Consider the following 27,247-nt stretch of genomic DNA (forward strand, 5'->3'; position numbering starts at 1 on the left):
AACAAGTGATTGTAAAGTCTAATACGAAGAATGTAATCCTGTTTTGCAGGAAGCTAGTGTAGAATTGGCACAACATAAGAAGGATCTGGAAGTTTTGCAGCAGCTTCTTGAAGAACTTTCATTCCACGCTTTTCCTGGAGATAAAGCATTGGTATTAGAAAAAGTAAATGCTTTGTCAAAGAAATTCAGAGAGGTAGAGGAGACTGTAAAGGAAAAGTAAGTTGAATAATCAAAGTGTTTCCACCTTGGCTAATAATACAGTGTGGATGTTGTGATGATTGCTGTCCTCTTGTATGCAATCTCAAGGGATTGAAGTTAACCACAGAGCAGAGAATTGTTTTCTTTAAAAAAAACCAATAGATTCTATTTGGAAACGCCTCTGTAGGTTGTCTTACTGGTTCAGGAGCTCTAACATCAGCTGTAAAGACAAGTAACTCTCTTCAAATTTTGTGACATTCACGGGAGTCCTGTCAGTTCTAAGAAAACCCTGTTTCTCCCCTTTCTTATAGAATATAAATTGCTGCGTGTGCGAATTGCTTGAGAGTACAGTTTGGAATTAGGCTGCAAAGGAGAACTGGAGAAATAATTAGAGCTTTGGTATAAGTTACCTATGCAGCAAGACTAGATTTCCCACATTCTGCTCACATCCATAAAATTAGTTTTTGTGACTCTTTGAATTTAGGAATAGCAATATCAGATTGATAATATCTGTTAGCTTAATTATCAGAAGGAATACTGACATTCAGTGCTCAATTTCTTTTGTTGTCTTTGTCTAGAGAAGAGGATGTATCATCTTGTCAGAAACAAATGGATACTTTTGAGCTCCTTGTAGAATCATTAAAGAAATGGATAAAAGAGACGACAGAACGAATTCCAGCAGCGCAGCCGTCTCTGAATACGGAGGAGTTAAAGAAACCTTTGGAAGATACATTGGTAAGACATTGTAGATGAGAAGTGAAATATGGCTGAAGGAAATAAGACATCTATTAGTAACATAAAAGTACAGACTCAAGGGGTAAGCAGTCACAGTAATTGGGACTAGGAAGCTTGCAGAGTTTACATTTACATTTACATTCCCATTTCCTTTGCATGTTTGGATATACAGCAGGGGATTCCCAAGTAGCAAGGTTATTCCTTTCTCTACACTAAATCTTTTAAGTTTGAAATCAGCTTTGTAATGAACAAATGACTATTTTTCTTAACCAGAGTTTAAAAGATGAATGGACATTAAAAGCACCTGAACTGCAGAAAATGAACAGCAGAGGAACATTGCTGTGTAATCTAATTACTGCTGTGACTTCTCCTGCCAAACAGAGAGCAGTTGCAAAATCAGGTATGCATTTGTGTAATCAGGTGAGCCTGCCATTTCAGGAGTTTTTAAAACCTTTAAGACAAAAATTAAAATATTTCACCCTTGGATTAGCTTTCTGAATATTATGGCTTGTGAGAAGTCAGGTAGCCATGTCTGTTCTCACCATCGTTTGCTATGACTGTCATTTAAACTAACTGCTGTAGTAATTCAGTACACATTCTGATTGCTTTACACTGCCAGAATAGTGTAAAAGCACTTTGATATTAATGATTAACAGGTCCTAAAGCTGTTACTTCAGTATGTAATTCCCAGATAATGAACAAAATGAACAGTATCACAGTTGCCTTCACCTCATCCCGGAAAAGTTCTGGTAATGAGAAACTGACGACTTCTGATCGGTGTTCAGGGCTTCACATATCCACCAAGTCTGCAAGTAGGACAAATACAAACCCTGCTTTTGCAAACACTGATGTACCTGCACACCTTTGCTACCACAGAGAGACCTCTTTCATGGCCACAAGGCACCAAACAAACACATAAAGGTTTGCAGAGTCATAGAGTTTTTGTTAGAAGGGTGATGAGGACATGGTTTGTCTAAAAAGTGAGCCTAGGCAAACTTCTCATCCCAATATGATAGCATAATTAATGCTAGTCAATATTTTAGTTGAAACAAGAGCACAGAAGGGAATCAACTCATACCCCAGCATGACTTTCCTGGGCCAAAATGTGCATCCAGTCTGGAGCTTCAGCTAGATCCATTTTACCAGTAATATGATTTTAAAGACAGCAAATCTATTTCCATTATTTTCTGTACTCTAGTGTTTAAGTGTTAATTTGTTTTACAGAAACCAGTAATTCTGCTAAGTGTCATTCAAGACATAGTTCAAGGCACGTGGTACCAAGGGTGTTTTAATGGCCATAAGCACATTTTCAGTCAGTTCTGGAATTTATTTCCAGACCCAGTCAGTTCAAGTGTGTTGGCCTTCACTGGTCATCTGCAAAGGACTGGGAGAAGGGGGATTGCCAGAGGATACTTATTTGGCAAGAGCAGAGCACTTTCTTTTCCACATCTCTTTGTAGTAGCTGCCTTTGGTTTCATTCTTGTTTGAATTTTAATTAAAAGTCTTTCAAAGAACGTTTTGGAACCTTATATGTGATATTTGGGCTCCTTTCTCTGCCCCTTTCTCTACTACTATGCATCCCAATAGAAAAATAATTAAATAACTAGTATATGATAGCAGCTGTAATCCTCCAGACTAGAGTATTCACCCTCCTAGACAAGAGCTGTACTGTGTATCACTTAATCACAGTTATAAATACCAGAGTCGAGCTAATAGACCAGGAAGATTTACAAGGCTCTGGCTGGGACGTGTGACTTCTCTTATCTGGTTTATTTTCTCTTGCCATCCTCCAGCTGCCACTAATGTGCTCCTCACTTCCCAGCTGGTACTATGGGGTGGATGCATAGCCCTTTCCAAGGCAACCTTTAATCTTTCTCTGTTAATTGCTCATCTGAGAATACATATGTGCAGGAGAGTGGGAAGTGATTCTCCTTGCAGTTCTCTGTGGCTTGACTGCATGCCCCAGCGCTGTGGTCTGACAGCATTTTACGAAGCCCATGTAGCCCTGGTTCCAGAGGCTTTGAAATTATGTTTAATGAGTAGGGCTGCCTGGGTGAGTGGCTGCCTCTGAGTGACTCCACATTGCAATCCCTGTCATGGAGCACATGCTCAAGTCTTGCTCATGACAAGACAGGGAGGAATTTGTCTGGTTGGTATCGAGAGCTTTTTGTGCACAGGTAAGGTGCTGCTTAATCATAGAATCATTTAGGTTGGAAAAGACCCTTAAGATCATCAAGTCCAACTGTTAAACTAACACTGCCAAGTCCACCACTAAACCATGTCCCTAAGCGTTATGTCTACATGTCTTTTAAGTACCTCCAAGGATGGTGACTCAACCACTTCCCAGGTGGGTAAAGGTGTCTTGATCAAGCAGTGCTTTTGGTTGTGGGATCTGCAATGATCACTTTGGGCTTCTTTGCTATTTAACGTTTAGTGCTCTCCTCAGACTCTCAGCGTTTGCCAGCTAGCTCTGCCAGGCTGCACCCAGGCATGGCTGGGTAAAACCATGTTCTCAGTAAGAAGTAGGGAACAGGTTCCTTTTGGGGAGAGGAAGGAAGTGATGTTAGCCATATGGATGTGAGTGGGCCTTTATGTGAGTAGGCTAAGCTAGGGCATAGACCTTTGTCCACTATAGTCATTTGTTTAGCATAGTATTGTTAGTGATAGGACTGCTTATACATCATGCATATGTGCATACTCATGTGCATCCATGTGTACATCCACCTGCTATGCATATGGTGTGCATATGTGGTACCACTTCTGGTACTAGCTGGCTGGAGCAGCTTAAAACATAAAACAACCTTAAAATATATAAACCAGTTTAAATAAAATATTTGCTATTACAAGGTTAGCATTCAGATACTTCTTTAATGTTATAATGAGAGCTATGTATCGTGTTGTTTTGAAGAGGAAATGCAGTGCTGTGTTATTGGTGGGAAAAGGTCCAGATAAGCATGGGACTTGGTCTGTCTTGATCCACAGGTGGCACAATGTTAAATGGTGAAGGAGGAGCTCCAGGAACTCAGGATTTCCTGAAAAATAAAGGTCAGTTAAAATTTCAGGATGTGATAAAGGCAAGCACTTGCCAATTACTTTTAAATATGTAAGTATTTTTAAAATGTTGTATATAAATCTCATAGCAGTCACTACTAGACTGAAATTTCACATCACCATCACATAAGGAAACAATATTGACTAGGACATGATACTGAAATTAATTGTAAAAATACCTAGCTTCAGTATTTTCTTTGAAGACAGATCAAATCTGGCTGTGTTTTCTGAATCAATATGTACTTCTATAAATGTATACAAGGGTCGCTATTTTAAGATAACGTGTGGCTTTTGAGAAAATTCTAACACATGTATGTGGTTTGAAACTTTTTAACACTCACCAGCGTTCACAACACACACATACACATGCTTATATATACAGGCACCCATTTTACATACATTTGTGTCACTGTATGTGACCAAACCCTTTACAGAAACAAAGCAACTTACATAGGCACTTCATAAGTGCTTACGGGTAGCCACTTACCGCATCCCAAGTCAGCAGTGTCTGTTCTCCTAAACTACAGTCTACTTAGCACACAGTCTGTCTGCTGTGCTCTCTCAGTGATAAAACACATTTATACTGGGTACATGAATGTGAGCAAAATATTATTGCAGTATGTTGGGCTCTCATACAAGTAACGAAACTGTAGTCCAGTATGTTCAACTTTTTGTCATGGAATTGTTACTTAAAATATTAAAATAACGATGGGTAGAAAGATTGTGAGGTATTTGTGTACCTGTGTGTATTAATGATTTCTGTGAAGTGAGAAGCTCTTGCAAACAGGAACTTATATTAGGCCATTCAGATGTAGTGCTACCACATTTAGAGTGAACTGGAAATAACTAACACATTCAGAGACTTCTTATTTGGGAGACTGTTAGATACTGTGACTCAGAATACTGTTTAGAAGGTCTTGAAATCTTAAGTATTGTGTGAAGGGCTTGTAACCTCTAACATAGTCTTTGTGTACCTCTCCTTTTACAGAACTGACGACTGTTCAACAAGCCATGTCTGATATGAATCACAGTTACGAAGACTTGGGAGTTTTATTGAAAGAAAAGATTTCAGAACTAGAAAGTATGCTTTCAAAAATGCAGAATATTCAGGAAGAATCGACCTCAATGATGCAGTGGCTGCAAAAAATGGACAAAACTGCATCAGATTGGGAAACTGCTCCAACTGATAGTGAAGCAGTTAAAGCCCAAGTTGAGCAACATAAGGTACTTTTTGCCTTCAAAAAAATACTCTTTCTTGCAGTTATTGGGCAAATTCTATTTGAACAACCAGTATCTCAGCCTAGCTTAATGTTGCAGAGAGTATTTAAATGGGCCTAGTAAGCTTGCCAGTCAGGCTTAGAGCAGATCTGGCAAACTGTGTCAGTGGAATAAAAGGAGCACTGTGTCAGAGAGGAGTTGTGCAGGTCAGAAAATAATAATTTTGGTGGCCAGTTTAAATAGGTGAGGCTATATTGATTATGCAATAAACTTTTTTGATCTCCTTAGTGGTTTAGAGATATGTACTGGATTGCTTATAAGATCTCAAGGGCTATATCTACCCAAAAGCTGTTTCTGCAGCTGCTGGTTCACTGACACTCCACAGACCTCCCGGACTCTGCAGCTGCAGCGGCTTATGGCTGTTCCAAGGCAGTGTTTCTCTTCAGCAGCTATGTCATGCTTGTTAAGTTATATAGCTGCACAACAGACTCCTCCCCGCTCTTAAATTGGTGTGGGAAAACCACTGAATCAGCAGTAAGCTTCTGTCCTGTTTCAGCACTGGAGATGTATGCTTCTCTAGCAATGAAGGACAATATTTACACGTGTAAAGGTTCATCTATAAAGGGAACTGTAATGGATAGGGAAAATTCTTTCCTCGCCTACGATTGTGGATAAACAAGGACAGAATTTGATTCAGCTGAGGTACTTTTATATTTGGCGGGTCACCCTTAAAAATTAACCTGAAGAGCTACTAACTTTCCTCAGACTTGGATAACATTCAGTCCTAAAACTCAGACTAAATGTGGAAGAAAACCGGCTCATTTTTTTTAACAGAGAATGAGCAAATCTAACATGACCATCTTACCCCCAGTGTAGTAATAGAAGAGTATTCACAGACAGGTGGAAAACTGAGCAAGTGCTCAAGCAAGTCTCATCCTCCTGATGCAGTTGGACCTTTTACGTAAAAGTTCTATACCAAGCACCGATTTGTTCAGTGTTTATTTTAGTGGTTTTGGATAATTAAAACAAGGCTCCACGGGGCAAGCTTCGTTACTTAAGAATATTCATGTAAGAGCCCTTTGCCAGGCATATAAGGACTGTTCAGTTCTGTCTGTTAAGAACAGCATGAATTAGGAATCGCTGGGGCATCTCAGTCTCCTGCTAGGTCTACACTTTAAGCTATGGTGCTCTTCAAAGTATAGTTCTAGATGATGCACGAGAAGCAGTCTGTCTGTGATAGCAGGACTTCCACTGAGGTAAACGAGGCTACACCGCACTCCTCTCTGTTGGTGCTAGCTGGGTTATTTCTGCTGTGAACTGTACTGTGCATTAGTGAGTTTGCCTTCTGTACAAGCACAGATTCCAAGTGTATGTGAATGTGATGGGACCTAGTGGATCTTACTTATCTGAATTCTTCTAGTTCTGTCACTTGTTCAAATTAAACAATAATTATTATTATTATTAATATAGTTTAAATCTGTCAGGTTATCTCTTCCAAAAAAAATTGACCAGCAACATATGCCATTATAAAGTGGTTTGAGATTCATAGCAGAAGGGTAGTATGTAAGTACTAGATATTTATTGTGTAACTTCATGCTTTGCATCTCAGTGTTATGGACTTCAGACTTTACACTTTACCATTCTTCTTTAGTCTCTAACTTATTTATCACTTGAATTTGCAGCTTTTTGAAACTGAATTAAAGCAAAGTGCGAATAAAGTGCAGGAACTAAAGGACAAAGTCACAGAGCTGTTGGAGAAGAACCCCGACTCTCCTGAGGCACCCAAGTGGAGACAAATGTTGGATAAAATAGGTACTCCAGTAAAGCTGTATTATAGCTCAGACTGATTTGGAAGTTGTTCTATTACAAGCTTTTTTAATGTATTAGCAATCCCTAGCATTTTTATTATCTTGCTCCCTCCTACCCCTTAAATTCTGTGGAAATAACTCCCTTTACAAGAGTGTAGATCTGGAGTAATTCCACTGATGTCCATGGGCTTTGAATGTGTATCAGTGCTATTGAGAGAGGCTACAGCTTGACTCCCTGGTTGAGAGGGCTTTATCTTTTTTCAGACAGTGTGTGGCTAAAACTTGACTGGTCAGTTATTGCTTCAGATACATATGCTGTTCTTCTTACAGACTATAACAAATTAAGTTAATTCTAATTTCATGGAAAGAACAGTTTGAGTTGTTGGTAATGCTTTTCTGCATGCTTTTGTCCCATGCACTGTTGGCTTTTGTCATTTGTGGTTTTGGCGGCTTTTTGCCATTTTCTAAAACTGATTCCATACATTTTGCCAAAAAAAATTGGAAATTACCATGTTTGGACAATAGATTTTGAGATACTGCAATGCATAATTTTCATGAGCTTTTAAAAATTCTTCTTAGGTTTGTCATATTTTAAATAAATCATAGGTCAATCTTGTTTCATACTGATAGGCATTTCTATTAGCTACACTAATTATCTCAGCTTTAAAATAATAATTTTAAAGCTGAGATTTTTTTCCGATCTGTCCTGTTTATAAGTGCAATTCTGAAAAGTTTACGTAGCAGGTAAGGTCTCCAAGAGAACTTAAGTAGTGTTGAAATGGAATTAATAAAGAATGAGCAGAGGTGAGACAGTGAAGTGGCAAAAGAAACTGAAAAAACACAGATGAAATTCAGGGACAAGGAGAGTTAGTAAAATATCAGAGCTGACTGAATTAGCACTGACAGTATCACTGAGGGAAGGGGGAAGTTACGAGACTTAAGACTCAATGGCTGCTCTAAAAGCCACTTGCTACAAGTGGAAGAGACCATAGATTGGCCTAGGTGTGAACCTAAGCTCACACAGCACTTTTGAAATATCTGTGTACAGAAGTATTCTCATTGCCTGTCATTAGGTACCTGGTTTAGATGTTTAAATGAGGCAGTTAATCTCCACAAGCTCCTAATACAGACATTTGAAAGAGGTGTGCTCCTTTTGTCTATCTAATCAAGCACCTAAATTATAACTGAGTACAGCCCTTCTGCTTTTATGTCATTTGAGACTGAAGCCTATATTGGGTGATATTTCACTTAGTAATATTCTAATCCAGTTTTATTACATGTTGTATATTCATTGCTCTAAAAATTCCACATGTGGCCGTGCTAAACTGCAGACCTTCATCCAAATGTATATGGATCTGACTGTTAGAAGATGTATTTGCAGAGTCACTGCAATAAGGCATCTGGAGTTAATCAGCAAGAAGCCTTATTAGAGAGCTGTGTTTATGTTTCTGACATAGTCTGCTGTCTGACAACCCATCTGCTAGAACATGCATGCAATATGTTAACGTTATCATTGTTAGATTCCAAATGGAAAGAGCTCAATCAAGTTACATCTGAGAGACAACAAAAGCTGGAGGAGTCTTCAAATTACCTGACCCGGTTCCAGACGGGAGAAGCTCAGTTAAAGCACTGGCTTGTAGAAAAGGAGCTAATGGTCAGTGTGCTGGGACCACTATCCATTGATCCTAATATGCTGAATACACAAAAGCAACAGGTTCAGGTGAGTCATGCCAACAGGTATTACTGATTTAAGTTTCTTCTGCTTTTTTGCTATTAGCAAAGTACTATTTTGCATTTAGGTAGAGTGCAGCACAGTTAGTGTGAGCTATTACATTTGTTTATCAGCAAATATCAGCTTAAGTTGTACTTGACTGCAGTAATTACAAGAAGAAAGTTATCCCAAGAGTAAAGAGAGATCAGAACAGGTAAAGGAGAAAAATGTTGAGGAGATACTAATCCTCTGATACATTTTTGTGTTTTGACCATACTGTGGTTTCTCTGTAGTCGCACGAAAATGTTTCTTTGAAGTTTTGTTAATTTGAGTGTGTATGGTCAGTCCTCGTATACAGTCTGTGCTGTAGAACTAGCTTTTTGAGATTTTATTCACTTGACTGTGCCAGTAGCTAATAAAAATATGAAGGCAAGTGAAATGCAGTATGGTGAATAAAATATGGGACCAAGAGTGTGAAAGACAGAAGAAAAAGTATAATGAAAAAGTGGAGTAGTTTACTTACAAAAATACAGTAAACTGCAGACAAAAGAAACAAAAGTTAAATCAGACGAAGTTGGAGAAACTAGAAATTTTGATTTCAAACATTTCTGTTGCTGCCAGTTATTTTAAACTGTGATAAGAAATAACATTTTTATTTTGCAAAAATATTATTAAAGTTGGCATATCAATATTGATTAAAATGAAGTGTTTAAAACATGAACTATGTTCTAATACTGTGTGAAAATGACTTAATACTGGTTTGTAAGCGCTTCAGAAATCTAGACAGCTGGCATAAGACTATCATGTATCACTTAACAGTCCTTTAAAAGTTAAACCTAATTGACTTAAGAAGAGAGGGTTTGGAATGTTCTGTAAAGTAAAACCATGATATTTATCCCTTCTTCTGCAAGCACTATGGCTTACTGTAAAAAAAAAAATACCGGGAACCAGTGATGTAAATTTACAGGTCTTACAGTACACATTGAGTCCTTTTGTGAATTATCCAAATATTCTCTGTGCTGTAATAATACATTGCAATATTATGTCAGAATACACCTTCTTTGAAGTTCTATCTTAAGACAAATATAAAACTGTCTAGGAAAGGAGACACTGCTTGAAACTAAACAGCTATTATTTTACTTGGTACAGTTACTTAATTACTGTAGTATTAACAGAAATCATTGTTTACTTGTATCTGCTGATTGAATTTCTATTAGATGATGTGTAAATTAACCTCATTTTTTCTGGTTCTTTGATATAAACACTTGGAAAGAACACAGTTTATGTGTAGAAGATGCAATTATTTCACTGGCTTTTAAACTGGGAGATTGATTACTCAATAAGAGAGCTTAGCTACAACAAATTCTACGTGAGTTTTGTCAGAAGCACTTTGGTTCTTTTTTTCGCAAGGTAAATGCTTTTTAAAATTCTCTTTCTTCCCAGATTTTGCTCAAAGAGTTTGACACCAGAAAACCACAATATGAGCAGTTAACTACGGCTGGTGAAGGGATTCTGAAGATACCTGGTGAACATCCACCCTCCCATGAAATTGTAAAAGAGCAACTGGCAGCTGTGGCACAAAAATGGGACAGTCTAACAGGGCAGTTGAGGAACAGATGTGACCGAATTGACCAAGCCATTGTGAAAAGCACAGAGTATCAAAGTCTACTCAGAAGTCTGTCTGATAAGCTAAGTGCCTTGGACAGCAAACTGAGCAGCAGCCTGGCTGTGAGTACACAACCTGATGCTGTGAAACAACAACTGGAAATTGCTAGAGAAATGAAGGAGGAAATAGAAGAGGAAATGAAGAATATAAATGCAGCTCAAGCTCTTTGTGAAGAGCTGTCAACACTGGTTGGAGAAGAGTATTTGAAAGCAGAACTTATGAGACAGTTAGATTGCATCTTAAAATCATTTAAGGATATTGAGCAAAAATCAGGTTAGTATTTATTTTAAGAAAAACAGTAACTAAGGCATAAAGTAAAGCATATAGTCTCATTTGTCTTTAGGCTCAGCTCACTCAACATCTCTATAATGCCAGCTCTCTATCTAGTCCAACCCCCAAGTATTTGTACATTAGAATTTAGGAGAGTCCCCATACCTTGAAAAGGTAAAAAACAATATTTGGGATCTCTAGTGAACAGTTTGGGAGAGAATTTGAAACAGAATAGTAGGGCTGCTTTTTTCGTCTCTTTCTTCAGGTGCATCTTCACTGAATTAGAGTGCTAAAAGAAGATGCTGTTCATTGAGCTATGGAACTGCATAAGTGCAGAGTGTAAGCCGAAATTGTAATTTTTAGGCAAACACCAGTTAATGGCTTGGTGAAACGCAGTGGTGATTGTATAATGCTGCTTGTGACAGAAGAGGGCTGGTAGTCTGCAGTCTTTCCTTACCCTGTGAACAACAGAACTGAGCAAGTAATACACTGCAAGCAATATCAGACTTTGTTCTCCCCAACAGCCGTAGTTTTAGCTTTATAATTTCCTCTGGTCACGAGGAACTTCAAAGGATCTCCCTAAGAAGGCATATTGCCTGCAGGCTGAGTTAGACACTGCTAGGCTAGAGTACTTAATATTCCCTGTGCTTACACTTCATAATACCATGAAACATGTCTGTGTGGTTTTTACCCCCAAAATCTGACTGAATGGGTTTCATGTAGACACAGATTGGCTAAGCTCATCTCATTTGATTCATGTCCAAATGCCTTCACTGCTCTGCGGTATGTAGTACAGGCACAAGTGTGTCTCTTGCAAACTTGGTTGTCTTACAGTTGAACACCACATACTAAGGACCAGTTTTCCTTACATTAATGGTCATTCATAATAGAATCAATATTAATTATTATTTCTTCACTGAATACTAGCAGGTTCTGATAGTGAACCTCTGTGCTGTCTTCTCTTTCGTAGATAACCATGTTCAGCAGCTTCAGTCAGCGTATGCCGCTTCTCATCAGTTCCAGCAAATGTCTAAGGACTTTCAGGCCTGGCTAGTCAAAAAGAAAGAAGAGCTGAACCAGGCTCATCCTATATCAGCCAAACTTGATGCCTTGGAATCACTAATTGAAGAACAGAAAGATTTTAAAATGACAATGACCGATCAGATTAGTTCATATGAAAGAATTGTTGCAGAAGGAGAAAGTATCTTACAGAAGACTCAGGGAGCTGACAAAGCAGCCTTACAATCCCAAATTGCCACACTCAGAAGTAACTGGGATGAAATTAATAAGCAGGTAAAAGAAAGGCAAGATAAATTAACAGATTGTCTGGAGAAAGCCCTCAAATACAAGCAGCATGTGGAAAACCTACAGCCATGGATAGAGAAATGCCAAAGCAACCTGTGTGAATTAAAAGTTGGCATAAACCCTGTTGAAATAGAGAATTGTATCGTTCAGGTGAGGGCCTGGCAGAAGGACCTGGATAAACACCATGGGATGGTGGAGCTATTAAATAATACTGCTGAAAGTTTGCTCAGTGCAAGTCAAACAGATAAAGAAATTATTCAAGAAGAAACTAAGGTGCTGAATCAGAAAGTGAATGTGGTCACAGAACAATTACATAAGAAGAGAGAGTGCTTGGAAAATATGGCACAAAGGCTGAAAGAGTTTCAGGAATCATCCAGGGAAACTGAAAAACAGCTTAAAAGTGCCAAAGAGCATCTGGAAGCTCATGACTCGCTTGGACCTCAGTCATTCAGTAACAAACACCTGACAATGATGCAGGCCCAGCAGAAAGCCTTGCAGGCTTTAAAGCCTCATGTTGTTTTAGCAAAAAAGCTTGCCCAAGACCTGGTGGTAGAAGCTTCTGATTCAGCAGGTGTTTCTGACCTTTTGCTCCAGGCTGAATCTTTGGAGCAAGAATACACCGCAGTGACCCAGCAGATTGAAGATAGGTGCTCGTTCTTAGAGGCAAAACTTCAGGGAATTGGCCATTTCCAAAACAGCATCCGAGAGATGTTCTCTCAGTTTGCAGAGTTTGATGATGAACTTGATAGCATGGCTCCAGTGGGGAGAGATCTCAAGGTGCTACAATCACAGAGAGAGGACATAAAACGTTTCCTGAAAAAGCTGGAGGATCTTATAATGAATAATGAAAATGCTAATAAAAACTGTAAAATGATGCTAGCCACAGAAGCAGAAGCTTCTCCTGATCTTGTTGGTATAAAAAGAGACTTGGAAGCTTTAAATAAACAGTGCAACAAGCTATTAGACAGAGCAAAAGCCAGGGAAGATCAAGTGGAGGCTACTATTAGCCGTGTTGAGGAGTTTTACAGGAAGCTAAAAGAATTTTCCAGTCTGCTTGGGAGAGCTGAAGAACATGAAGAGTCACAAGGTCCTGTTGGAATGGAAACAGAGACTATTAATCAGCAGCTGAATACATTCAAGGTAGGAAGATTTCTTTCTTACTACTATGAAGTATTTTACCACAATGCAGTTTTATTAAATATCATTGTGGAAAGGATTGGTTAAGTGCAGACCTTGGAGGAGTCTTGTTTCACAGCAGTCATTTCTACCTGTGTGCTTTTTATCCGTTTTAAATAGGATATCTTCTCATGCTCCAGAGCAGCTTTCCTTTGCTACAGCTTGGCAGACATTGATAACTTTGCATCCCAGCTCACAGTTCCTGCACCCCGGTTCCCTCTTCGCCTCTATTCGCTATCGTGTTTCCTTACACAACCCATCCACCTCTTCAGTTTTTCAGAACTGCGTATTGTCTCTATTCTGATATCCATGTGTTACACAAACTTTCTTCTTCACTGTGGTGTGTGTTTTAGACTCCAGCGTTCACACATCAGCCCATATTCACTTTGCTTATCTGAGTAGTTTAGTTTTTTTTTCACATGGGTATAGGCATCAGCATCTGTAGGTTTAAGACCTTTTTGCCATTTTCTGTTCTGATACACTGGCCAGTTTTACCTCGCTGAATCCCACCCTTATGTAGAAACATACTAGTAAGAAGAAATCTGGTAAAATAAACCCCCTTTTATATTGGGAGTTTACTGTAGCATCTTTATCCAAAATGCTCTTTGGAGCTTCTGTGCCTGGCTTTTTTAATATGCTGGTTAGCAGTCCTTGTCCAGCTCAAAAAAATGCATTGCAAGGATTGTGGGTGTAAATTGTGCTTTGGTGCTGAAATGAAGTACAGATATTTGCTTGTTTTAGGTTACAAGAAATGAATTTCTAGTGCTCACTGGAAAGATTTATAAATCCTACAGATGTAAGCAGTGTTTGAAAAAGATCATAAATCTCCTAATGGCTATATAGTAGCACTGAATATTCTGTGCTGCTTTGGTTTCATTTCAATCTAATAGTGATTCAAACGTTTGTATGACTTGTACATTAGTTCACAGTTAATCATAAAAAACAAACCTTCATAACAGGATTTGATAAACCATGCTGTTAAAAAGATGACCTTGGGAAAAAGTCATTACATGCTTGGCCCATCAGAGGGTGCATTTTCCTTGTTTAAACTAAACCATCGTAGAAAGGAAAACTAAAACTGAAAGCTTTAATCTGGGAATTTCGGATGCAAGTTGCTGGGAGTTTTGAATGCATAAATAGAGACAAAAATCTTGAACAAATAGTTACATTATGAGGAGATTCCATCAGACTGGGGGGATTAAAATTGCATGCCAGTCTGTTCTAACAAGTCTATCTCAATTTAAAAGAGAAACAAATGGCTTTTCTTTGTATATGGTTAGCAAAACACTTTGGATATTGGAAAATAGCAAAAGCTCCTGCTGTGATTGCTTTTGCTTATGCTGACTGTACAGGATTTCAGTTGTACCCAATTTGTGATCTCTGATTTTGCCACATTTCTTGTGTTTTCAAACATGAGGTACAGCTTTAGGTCTTTGTTACTGTATATATTTTTGGCTACAAACAACAGTGCTTTTAGGGGGAAGCGGCCTGATGAGCAGACAGTAGAAGAATCCAGTTCCCTGTGCGTTGTCTCAGTGTTGTACTTTGTCAGGGCACTGGACAAGACACAGCAACTGTACAGTTCAGGAGTGAGAGCCTTCTCTGGTCTGTGCAGACCTGTGGGGAGATGGTGTCCCTGCAACCAAAGAGCTTGCATGGTAAAAAGACCAAAAAACCTGGAGAGGCATGAAGGAGAACAGCGATAGCAGCATGTTTATATCCAGAAGTCTACTCCAGGATTGTATTTATATTAGATATTTATAACCTTAGTAACATGTTTTGCTCAAAGCAACTATTTTTTTGAAATAGTTGCTCAAAGCAACTATTTCAACATTCGGTTGAATGTTTATGGGTGAAGATCAGGGGGAAGGTCGGCAGGGCGGACATTACGGTGGGAGTCTGTTACAGACCACCCAACCAGGATGAGCAGGAGGATGAGGCGTTTTACAAGTGGCTGTCGGAAGCCGCCTGGTCACCGGCCCTTGTACTCGTGGGTGACTTCAACTTGCCAGATGTCTGCTGGAAATAAAACATGGCGGAGAGGAAGCAATCTAGGAGATTCCTCGAATGTGTGGAGGACAACTTCCTCATGCAAGTGGTAAATGAGCCCACTAGAGGAGGGGCCCTGCTTGACCTGTTGTTTGTGAACAGAGAAGGACTAGTGGGAGATGTGAGGGTCGGTGGCCGTCTTGGGAGTAGCGACCACGAAATGTTAGAGTTTTCGATAGTGGGGGAAGTAAGGAGGGGCAAGAGTAGAACTTCTGCCTTAGATTTCCGGCGGGCTGACTTTAGCCTGTTTAAGAGGCTGGTGGACCGAGTCCCTTGGGAATCGGTCCTGAAGGGCAAAGGAGTCCAGGAAGGCTGGACATGCTTCAAAAGGGAATTGCTAAATATTCAGGAGCAGGCTGTCCCGGTGTGTAGGAAGAGAAGCCGTCGGGGAAGAAGACCGGCCTGGTTAAACAGAGAACTTAGGCTAGAACTTAAGGAAAAAAAGAGAGCCTATTTGCTCTGGAAGAAGGGTCGGGTAACTTGGGAGGTCTATAGGGACATGGCCAGGTCATGTAGGGAGAAGATTAGAAGGGCCAAAGCTCAATTAGAGCTTGATTTGGCTGCTACAGTCAAAGACAACAAAAAAAGCTTTTACAAATACATCAACAGCAAAAGGAGGGTCAAGGAGAGCCTCCACCACTTGCTGAATGAGGAGGGTAGTGTAGTGTCAGGGGATGAGGAAAAGGCAGAGGTGCTCAATGCCTTCTTTGCCTCGGTCTTTAATGTCAAGACCGGTTGTCCTCAGGAGACTCGGCCCCCAGAGCCTGAAATTAGGGATGGGGGGCTGTGTGAACCTCCCGTAATCCAGGAGGAGACGGTTAGTGACCTGCTGTGCCAGTTGGACACCCACAAGGCTATGGGCCCGGATGGGATTCACCCCAGAGTAATGAAGGAACTGGCAAACGAACTTGCCAAGCCACTCTCTATTATCTACCGGCAGTCCTGGTTAACTGGAGAAGTTCCAGCTGACTGGAAATTAGCAAATCTAACGCCCATCTACAAGAAGGGCTGGAAGGATGATCCAGGGAACTATAGGCCTGTCAGCCTGACCTCAGTGCCAGGCAAGGTGATGGAACAGATCATCCTGAGTGCCATTACATGGCACATGCAGGACAATCGGGGCATCGGGGCCAGCCAACATGGATTCATGAAAGGCAGGTCCTGCTTGACCAACCTGATCTCCTTCTATGACCAAGTGACCCGCTTAGTAGATGAGGGCAGGGCTGTGGATGTAGTCTATCTAGACTTCAGTAAGGCATTCGACACTGTCTCCCACAGCATCCTGCTAAACAAACTGGCTGCCCGGGGCTTGGATGGGTGGACTCTTAAATGGGTTAAAAACTGGCTGGATGGCCGAGCCCAGAGAGTGGTGGTGAATGGGGCAAAGTCCAACTGGTGGCCGGTCACTAGCGGTGTTCCCCAGGGCTCAGTTCTGGGGCCGGTGCTGTTCAATATCTTTATAGATGATCTAGATGTAGGGATTGAGTGCACCCTCAGTGCACAATTCTTTGTACTGCCATTAAAAGGCATTCTTAGTAAAGCCGACGTGGCACTGTTACAGCTTTCATCAGTATATGGTTCATTTGATTTTTGCTTTTATTTTTGTAACAAAAGTAGATGTGGTCGTTAGAGGTTGTCTTCTAATTGGACTTTATGGGAATTTTTAGCTAGCCTGAGTATTCCTGACAATGAGCTTGAACTAAGATTTTAATTGGCTTATCTTAGTTGTGTAGAGGGTGTCTGTCCTCTGATTTTCACTTTGAAGGCAGATAATGTTGAAAGAATAATCAGAGGTTTCTCTTCATGCTCAATAAGAAACTAAAAGTGTTGCATTTCCCATGCACTGGTTTCCAAACCCTGGAAAAAGAGACTAACCTTCCTTGGGATTTAGGACAGGGTCTGTGTTGAAAAGCAAAGGTAAAATAAGCAACTGTTTCAACTTCTTTTTGAAGTATTGCATTTGAAGGTGACTGATGTGTCATGTGAAAGTCTTCAGTAGATAAGGTGAAAAATGTTAAAATATTTTTTAAATGTTAATAAAATCATTCTGCTGTTTGAACAAATAAATACAGACCAATTTCAGTTATATGTTTTCCCTGTAAAATGGTGTGGCACTCTTTGAATTCTGTAAGGATCTGTTTGAGGTTTTCTGGGTGAGAATAACCACGGGTGACAGGACTTCAAAAAATGCTTTTCTCATCTTTACCATTATACTATATATTCTCAACTAGAGAAGCCAGAGATGAGTATCTGTTTGGCATATTTTTAATATGTTATGGCTGCTTACGGGAGAGGAGGAAGAGAGCATTTGTCTCACATGACTGTAGTATTTTGATATGTGACTGTGTATCAAGCAAATCAATAAGAAGTGTGGTGTGTTTGTATTTCTTGCAAACAATGTATCCTCCTCACTGCTTAATGCGGAAAGCTGCAGCTGAGTGTGGTTAATGCCCGATGTTAAGTTTTAGCACTAAGTGCCATATGCTGTCCTTCAGCTGGGGTCTGAATTGTCACTGTAGCTGATGGCTGCTGTCACACAAGCAGTGCAGGTCTCTGGTGGTTAGGGGTATGCTTTCTACTGGTGCGGCCGCAGGTTGGTCATGACAGCTTCTCCTGTACTGTTGGTGAGTTATGTGTGAGTCTCCCAACCCTCCACCTGCATGATGATGAGCTGGAAGTGTAGGTGCAAAGTGTTGAACAGTACTTAGATGTAAATGTCCAAAACCTGAATCTTTGTCCTGTTAGGCTGCTTTTGTGCCACTGTAAGTCCTGTAAAAAAAAAAGTTCTCCAAATATACTTTTTTCCAACATTTTAATGTTTCTTTTGGTGGGAGCGGGTGGCTTGGCTCTGCCCTGTTCCTCGGTCCTGTCAGACAACGCCACCCTAAGCTGTTGCCTCAGAGCCAGGAACAGATCCTGAAGAGAATCAAAGCTCGACTAAACGTTGCTCTTTGCACATCAAATGGAGTAAAATGTCACTATTCCAAGACCTCCTCAGTAAAGACGAGTTTGGGGGTTTTTTAAAATAACGCACAGATAAACTTTCAATTTAACTTCCGTGTGGAAGCGTCCATGAAGGCGACGGCTGTATCAGACTGGGCGGTGGGGTGCGGCCGGTGGTTAAAAGCGATGCGTATCGTTACCAGAGTTCCTCTGAGGAAAGCGAGCCGGCTGGCGCAGTGCGGGCTCACCTCGCCGAGCCGCGCCCTGCCCTGCCGTGCCTTCCCGGCCCCGGAGCGGCGTGCCGCCGCGCTCCCGCCTCGGCCGGCTCCTCCGGCGCTAACGAGCGGGCTGGGGCGGGCGTGATGTCACCGCCGGGCGGGCGGCGAGGCCCCCTGCCGCCTGCCCCCCGCCGCGTCCCGGCCCGCCGCACGGCACCGGCGGAGCGACCAGCCAGCAGTGCAGGCGCGGGGGGCTGAGGAGATAAGGAGGGGGGGCAGCCCCCAGCGCGGCGCAGCGGGAGCGGGTGGGCCGGTAGCAGATGTTGCCTGAAGAGGGAAACGGGGCGTTTCTCGGAGCTCGGCGCTGGGAGGGCGCCGGCGGCGCGAGGGAGAGCGGGGCGAGCCGAGGGCTGGACGGCTTGGCCGGGCGGTGCGCGCCGGCGCTCGCTGAGGGGCGGGGGGGTTCCCTCCTTCGCTGCCGCCTTCGCAGCTGCGCTGCAGAGATGAGGAGGAAGGAGCGAGGGCAGCCCGCTGGCTGCTGCTTGTAGTCGGGACCTGCCGACTGTAAACCTGCCGTGCCTTCGGGGGGGACGCGCCACGCTCGCTCTGCTCTGCAGTTGCCTTGAACAGCTCTCTGGGATGGTATTGGGAGAATCCGTCTAAAAACGTGGGTTTTCCGACTGTCTGCTAGAAGGACGCGTTGGCTTGGCTGCTAGAAAGTGATGTTTTCCTGTGGGACTTGTAGAGGCACCACGGACAAGCCCGGTACAAGAGGAGGATAAGCTGCCTTTTGGATCGAGGTTATTTATAGCTACTGCCAAAAAAGTAAAGGGCTGGTTTGTTATTCTTACTTTTCTGGATTTAACTTCTTTCCCCCTCCCCCCCCAAGATACTCTCTGTGCCTTGGTCTGAACCATAGACAGCCACTGTGGATTCTGTCTTTTTAAGCTGCCGCACCATGTTTTATTTATAAAGGAGATGGGACTCTGCAAACCAGTTAAATGGATTACAGTTAAGCCATCACCTACAGAAGATATTGTGCTGCCTTCTGTAACGCTTGTTCATTTGGAAGGCTTAATCGGGAGATTTCAGCTACAGATTCTGACCTGGAAAAAATAAATGAAGCCTTCCAGGGAGCGTTTGAAATACTTGAGCCACTACTGGTTTTTGCTATACTTTGTTTTTCTGTGACATTGGAAGATTTCTGTTACTTTCTTACTGAAGCACTTTATATTTTAGAGGGGGGGGGAAACCTCACATCCAGGTGAAGTTGCATTTAAACTGATGCACTGCTTATGAATGACCTCAACCACCTCATAAGTTATGATGTATATTTTGTATCTATGCATCTTATGCTAAGGGCAAGTTTACTATAATTCTTCAGAGTGCTAGTGTTTTTTAAATATTTCCCCTGTATCCATGAAAACAGAGGTGTAGCGGTGTACTTGTGGGAATACTTTCAGGATGGGGAAGCCACTTAGCAGGCCAGACTGTCTACGTCAGAATCCTCCATGTGTTGGCAAAGGGGAAGAAGATGAAGATCTAAATATTGAGGACTGCTATGTTCCCCAGAGGTCCATCTATGACACTGTGCGGCTGAATGAACAGATCGATTCGGGCTCCAAGGGCAGCCTCTCCTCGAGGCATTTCACGGACAGGACCTTACCCTACAGTCACAGAACACTGGACATCAGCACTTTGTGCTCCAATGGTGCCTTTACTTCTTCCAGTGTCTTTGAGCTCCGAAGCCGTGATGCTAACAAGTTAGATGAAAAGATGATCTTTGATGCTCTCAAACTGAACAGTGATATAATTCGGACAGCTGGATTACCCAAAGCAAAGTCTCACACAGAAAAGAAGGAGCATAGGCGATCGTGGAGAATGTTCGTTCCACCCAACTTTTCAGATTACACGAATAAAAGTGAATGCTCCTTTAATGAAACTGCTGATATGTCAGATACAGCTAGATCGGGCAAATGCAAATGGGGTACGAATTCTTTTACCTCAGAAGAGGATGATTCTGGTTTATGCAGCCCTCCAACAGAAAGGGAAGAAAAACAAGATACACTGTTAGCAGGGGAGCAACCTCAAATACGAAGTTTATCTTCTGCAGAAGATATCCATGCAGTAAGTCAGGTCGGACCATATTTCCCAGCAATTTGCAGAGAGCAGCAAACCCCACTGCTTGCAAGCAGTAGTAGTGTCCCTGTCAAAGAAAGTTGCAGATTGGCTTTGCATGACATTTTACCCTCTGGAAAAGTAAAACAAAGCAATGCACAGACATGTGAGAGCGATCAGGAAGAGGTGAGGGGGAAATACTTTCACCTACAAGGTTTCAAAGAGAAAACTCTGTCACATGAAGATCCTCTTCAACATGATGGAAGAAGTATTTCCATCGACAAAAATGAAGTGGAAAACGCATATGAAGTTCATGAAAAAGTTAAAACACGAGTCACAACAGTGGAGGAGGATTATGTGGATGATGCACATCATCATGTAGATGTTTACCATGGAAATGTTGCTGTAAATTCTAGTGACTTGGATTTAGCAAAATATGATATTTTATCTGATACAGAGGAATCCAGTATAGCATGTACAGGCTTAAATGAAACGGCATTTTCTGTTCAACAGCTTGAGTTAGATAGTACTGTAAACTGTGCAAAAGCTATCCCAGGGAGAAGTAAAGGCAATATCTGGGCTACTGGCATCCAAGAAACCTTGGATACAGTCTGCAATGGCCTATTGTCTCACAAGGTAATTAAAAAAAAAATCCATAGATTTGTGAAATAGTTGTAATGCAGCCTTAAAGATATGTTTAAAGTTTCTTTAAGTTTTATTGTCATCGCAAAAATGTCATTTTTTATTAATTGGGTAGATGTAGTAATCAGTGTGATTTGCGTAGCACACACGCGATGTCCAAAATAGGTGAGATGGTCAGTTCAGAAAATGAATTGGGCAAATTCTGAGAGGGATGATTGCTTCCAGGTGTGCAGGGCAGGGTTATTTATTGCCCAGCTGGTGCCTGTTACTCCCAATGTGGAGTGCCTCCTCCATGCACCCGTGTTGGTGCTCGGTGTTTGTACAGTGTGGTTACAGGCAATGCCATTCAAGGGCAGCTACAGCCCATGGGTTCAGCCTGAGCAGCCTTACTCATCAAGGTATAAGCAACACTATCAGATCCTTGTGGTTTCCAAAGCAGGCAGATTAAAGGCTCACTGCTTCTTCCAGTGGCACGCATTTGTGTGCCAGAAAGCAGCTCTGACGTTACGGTAGTATTTTACAAGCGCAGGATCTTGCAGTGCTTTGCGAGTGGTGGATGAGGTAAGAGAGCGAGAAGTGAAGCTTTGTAATAAGGGAAGGGTGTTTGTCGGGTCTGTAATTTTTTTCTTCCCACTCTGGTTGAAATCTGAGATACTTCAAGCTTTGTTGCTAAGATGTTCTGGTAAACTTTGGCCTCAGCAATAATTGTAATTTATTTTCAGCTTCTCTCTGCAAAGAATGCATGTGTTTTTAAAGGGCAGATTATGGAGATGAGTCCTCTCTGTGGTAGGACGTTGCTCTCAAAAGATGAGGCTTTATAGCACATAAAAGAAGAATTTGTTATTGATTCTGTGTGAAAATATTATTCTGCCTCCTCCCTACCCTACAGTCAAGAAAAACACAAGCGTTTTCCTTTTTCTGGGAGCAGCCAACTGGTTGCACTCTCTCAGTTTTCATGTAACCACAGTCTTAGAGTTTTCGGGGCTTTTTTTGTCCATAGGAACAAAATTTTTAGGGGTGCTTAATTTATTTTACCCCTCGTGTTTAGTGTAGTTGCTCTAGCTTCTAGATTGACTTGTCAAGCCGGTGGAAGCGTGCTCAGCCACCTGAGGTCTGCTGCTTTAAAAGCAAACACTCGCCACACTGTGTTTGGTGCAAAAGAGGAGAGTCACTGGTATGTTCAGAGTGACCCTGCTTTTCAGGATGCTGAGAAGGGTTGCTTTGAATGAGCTACATGTACACCAAAACTGTTACTGAATGCTGCTATAGAAATAGAAGGATTTAGGGTCAAAAGTTGAGCATTCTTTAGCATTGTTTATTCATTGGTTATTTTTCACTGGCCTGTGTAATTAATTCAGGGGCTTCAGGCCATTTTCTGATCTCATTGACACTGGTGTCAGTGCAGCCTCACACAGCTGAATACAAATAGAGATTTACATTGCTGTTGCTAATGGTAATAATCTGGTTCTGAAAAAGCCTAAATACCTGAAAGAGTAAAATAAAGCAAACGGAAAACTGCTCAAACTGCTGTTTAGGTATAGCCAAAGCCCTGGCAATTTGCAAGAATATCCCTCTGAATGAAAACCCATTCTCCTGGGCATCTGTCCGCTGGGATACTGTTTCAGCAGCATCTGTAGTGCCTCCTCCTCACTTGTTACCATTGTATTCTCGTAAAAACTACCTTAAAATATCTCTTCCTTCACTACTTCCTTGACTTAAAGCTTTTGCTTTTGTCCTAATTTGGAAAAAAAATGCCCAGTTGTCTCTCTTGGTGACTGTTTGTTTGTTTATTTATTTGAGAACAATTTAAGAATCCTTCTGTGCCATTTTTTTTTGTAGATTTTGTAGACAGATAATTAAACAGATTAGTTGTTCTGGTCTTGAATGTTTTCCTCTGTTAGAAGTTCTTTTTTCTTTTTTTTTCCCCCCAAAAACTTACCCCCTTCTCTCTCTCCCTTTCCTTCCTGTCTAAAACTACTCATGGAAATGTACATAATTTTCCCTCTATGATGTATTGCATTTACTCTGCTTAGATTGAGTCTATTCTGTTTAGATTTATTAAATTTTTTTAGGAAGGTGGTGATAAGGAATGGTTTCCTCTCTTCTAGACACCAATTTCCAGCAATTTTTTTGTTGCATACAGTAATGTAAACACCAGGTGCATTTAATGTCAGAAGATACAATGTTTCACGTGTGCCTTGGATTTCCACTCCAGGTATTCCAGAAAGAAGAAATTGAACCCCTGCAAGTAAAACAACAGGAGGTAAATTGGCTGGGTCAAGGCCTTATTCAAAGTGCTGCTAAAAGTACCAACACAGAAAACCTTGAACATGACCTTGAAGATGTCAACACCCGATGGAAGACTCTTAATAAGAAGGTTATTATTTTGTGTACTATTCTGCTTTTTTTTGTGTGTGTTTTGCTTTTTTGGTTATTTGCTTGCTGACATCTTTCAAAACACAGGAAATTAAATACTCACAAAGAATATGAATTATATTACTTTACACAATCACTTTGTTGGTAATTCTGAGGATAAGATTTGTATCACTAGTAGCCAAAGGTATTGCTATAATTTATAAGGTTTTGTGAAACTTTCTGTAGGTCAGTCCTGCATTTTTTACTCAGGAAAGACTCCTCTAGGACTATGTGTTCCTTCCTGCTTAAGCAGAGCAGTGAAGTTTGATAATCCAATCAAAGAGGCTGGAGTTGTGACACATTCATGGGAAAAGTAGCTATGTCATTTGTAGCCAGCCACTTTCAAGTAGTTCTTCTTCAGTCTTTGTTCACACGTTTTTTCACTCTCTTGTATTCGTTCATATACACTGTTGTACCTGCACAGTGGGCAGAGCAGTGATAGAGCCCAGCTTTGTGGGACTAGTGGCACATTTCCTTTATAGCACCTTAAGGATTGCATTGCTTGAGACATCAGAAGGTACCACTGCTTTGGAAAACTCACTGTAGATGTTTTTCTATGCTTTTGAAGAGTCCTCTTCCAGCAGTAGCTGGTGTTAGAAAATTGAAAGGCTGGGAGGTAGAAACGGCGCTCATTTTCCTCCACTCTGTCTTCCTGAAGGAGTGATGCAGCAGAACCACAGACACCTGTGGTTCACCTATTTGCCTTCTCCTTTCCTATTTCTTCTTCCGTTTGAAGGGGTTTTTGCCCCTTATTAAGAATTGCTACTTTGGGTTCCTAGCTCAGTCTTTCTATAACAAAAAAAGACCGTCTGAAATGCAAACATCCTGTCTGTATATTTCATAATACTGTAGCTATATAAAACAGGAGTATCTCTTGTAAGGAACTACTAGAGCAGTCTGATTTACTGGGGGTCAACCTCTTCTTTTCATTGAATGTCTGTAGCCCCAAGAGATTAATGCTAAATTGTGCCATAGTGCTGTTGTGAATAGCTATGAAAATGAGAGTACTTGTTAGTGATATTGCCAGATGTTCTACAGATTTTGGCTGCTTATTTCACAGAAATAAAAAGAAAATGTGAGTACAGTCCCATTCTCTACTTTTTTTTCAGGTTGCCCAGCGTGCTGCGCAATTGCAGGAAGCCCTCCTTCACTGTGGGAGATTTCAGGATGCCCTTGAATCTCTGCTTAGCTGGCTCATTGATACAGAAGAGCTTGTGGCTAATCAGAAACCACCATCTGCTGAATTCAAAGTTGTGAAGGCCCAAATACAAGAACAAAAAGTAAGTGAAATGCATTCAGAATATCTCTTCTTCCACTGGATCAATGAGAATAAATTCCCAATCTTTGGCAAAGCATAAAATCTGTTCAAGTGTATTATATTACATGGAAGTGTGCTGAGGTGTTTAAAGCAGCCATCTGTTCAATACTCAAGAATCTGTCCAGGTTTGGGAGATGTGCTCATCGTCTGGGACATAAGACAAAGAGCGACACTGTGCAATCTGAGCTCTGGTTAGAATTATTAACGCTATCTGGAAAGGATTGTTAAAGGTTCATTGGAAAAAGAGAAAGCATAAAATCCAGTGTTTGGCCATTTGAAAAGTAGGAAATAAAAACTAGTAAATTTTCATTGTAATAATTCCAAAGTAATATTGCAGATTATGGACTTAAATACTTGGGTCTTGGTCCTGATTGTGATCTGATCAGTGTTGGTAATTAGCTGGAATGCTGTTGGGAAATGGCCTGTGCTAATGTATAACTGCTATCAGTGTAGTCAACTTTTGCAAATTTTCATAATGGTTATAGAAAAAAGAAAATAACTATAATGTAGCTTATGAAACATACAGTCTATGCAGTTGGACTGTGTGGCCCACTGCCACACAGAGGTTTAATATAAAGTTATGGTCAATACAGGTTGTCATGTTGGGATATCTGCAGAGACAAAATGTTAATGTTACCAAAGGCAACTAGAGAATGGAGGAAGGGAGGATTTTAGACAGAGGTGTGTGTTTTATTCTTCACAGAGAAATTAGTTTACTGGACTAGATCAGTGAAATCAATTGTATCTCAAACAAGTGATGACTTGATTATACAATAGTTTTTATATCTATTTTCCTCTCTCTGTATATATCAGAATTATCTTTATGTTGCCAAATCTAGAAGGGCGTGCAGCTTTCTCAAAAATCTTCCTGTAAAATGTATCACATACTCTTAAGTAGCTTGTTTCCCTCAATGGTATTAAATAGAACATTTTCCTCTATATGTTCACTCCTCAGGCTGCCACACATCTTTACCCCATAGAAATCATGGAGGTTGGCTGGGCTTGGTGAAACTCTGCAGTTCATAGCAAAACAATTGAGAAACTAAAATGAGCATGTGTTGGGGGTGGGGGAGGGCAGGTTGGGGTGTGTGTGTCTCTTTGATTACCATTATTCACACTTTCATCACAACAACGGCATTGCTTTTTCTTTTTTTGATTTAACAGGTTTTCAAGAAGTCTAGCTCCTTCTGTTTTTACACTTGTGTTATTACAATGTTTCTTAATAACCTGGTGCCTGATTGCTTTCTCTGTAGCTTCTCCAAAGGTTGCTGGATGACCGCAAGCCTACCGTTGAGGCAATCAAGCGTGAAGGGCAGAAAATTGCAGAGTCAGCAGAACCTGCTGATAGAGTGAAAATCTTGAAACAGTTGAGTTTCCTGGATAATCGATGGGATGCATTGCTCAGTAAAGCTGAAACAAGGTATTTGAAATTCTTTCATAGATTTGAAAAATGTAGACATAGCATGTGATAGATGATTAGAAGCAGCATGTGGAACTCTATAGTGTGAAATCTTGTAAGTACTACCATTCTTGTTATTACACTAAATTATTGTGTCTTGATGTTGATATAATAGGTCCTCTGAAGAAAAAGTGGAGAGAAGTGACTTGAACAGACGAAAAACTTCTAAAAAAAGTTTAGCCTAAGATGCTACAGTCTGCTAGGATTAACTGCATATGTATCTTCTGAATATTTTATCTCTATTAGTTCATTAGAATGCATGTTTCTTGATGCAAGAACTTGTTTCGCATAAAATGAAGTGCAAATTTTACACCTAACAAATAATAATGGTGTTCCCTTGGATCTTCAAAATCCTGACATGCTGCTACAAAGAGGGGGCACTCAACTCTTCTTCCCGTTTCGGTTTGGTGTCATCCATAGTTTCTGCAACTTAGAGATCCTCATACTGTCAGTTGCTGATGTACTTATGCAAGGTGCTGAGCTCCCTTAGTTCTCAAGAAGTAAAAGGACCATCAAAGTGTGTAGATGTATTCTAGCAAGACAGAAAACAGTGTGTATTAAAGACTTTGCAGTCCAATTCAAGTTCCAATTTAAAAAAAACCACCAAAAAACGTACAGTATCTGTGTATACACACACTTAGATTTATGAGTTGTTGTTGATGTATAAAATACCTGGAAAGTTATGAAGTGTAAACTGTCTTTGAAAATATCTGTGTTGAAAGGGTTGCTGAACGTGTTTTCTGGGTGGGGATTTGAAAAAGGACAGCCTTGTTCAGAGTAGAGGGAAGAAGAGTGTAAATAAGAGGTGGCCTGAAAAAGGCATATAATTGAGAACAAGAAAGGACCTGGAAAGTTGAAGAAAAGGAATTTAAGTGAGCAGGGAAGCTTTACAGGGAAGCACAAATGGATGTGTTGGGATTTGGGCGCTTAGAGTAGCATTGAACTCA

At 40.8% G+C, this 27,247-nt stretch overlaps 1 protein-coding gene across 12 annotated transcripts in view; it reads left to right on the plus strand.

The window, feature by feature from the left end:
• DST (dystonin) overlaps positions 1–27,247 on the plus strand; it is a 326,171-nt gene that overhangs the window by 234,063 nt on the left and 64,861 nt on the right. For all 12 annotated transcript variants that reach the window (XM_068410532.1, XM_068410453.1, XM_068410484.1 and 9 more), the window contains 12 exons: positions 50–216; positions 777–933; positions 1,207–1,333; positions 3,916–3,978; positions 4,973–5,208; positions 6,885–7,014; positions 8,531–8,730; positions 10,165–10,660; positions 11,628–13,102; positions 23,324–23,485; positions 24,633–24,803; positions 26,095–26,261. In XM_068410532.1, the coding sequence (XP_068266633.1) occupies positions 50–216; positions 777–933; positions 1,207–1,333; positions 3,916–3,978; positions 4,973–5,208; positions 6,885–7,014; positions 8,531–8,730; positions 10,165–10,660; positions 11,628–13,102; positions 23,324–23,485; positions 24,633–24,803; positions 26,095–26,261 (3,551 nt within the window). The remainder of the gene's footprint in view (positions 1–49; positions 217–776; positions 934–1,206; positions 1,334–3,915; positions 3,979–4,972; positions 5,209–6,884; positions 7,015–8,530; positions 8,731–10,164; positions 10,661–11,627; positions 13,103–23,323; positions 23,486–24,632; positions 24,804–26,094; positions 26,262–27,247) is intronic.

This window comes from Nyctibius grandis, chromosome 1 (assembly GCF_013368605.1).
Source record: "Nyctibius grandis isolate bNycGra1 chromosome 1, bNycGra1.pri, whole genome shotgun sequence".
Taxonomy (NCBI): Eukaryota; Metazoa; Chordata; class Aves; order Nyctibiiformes; family Nyctibiidae; genus Nyctibius; species Nyctibius grandis.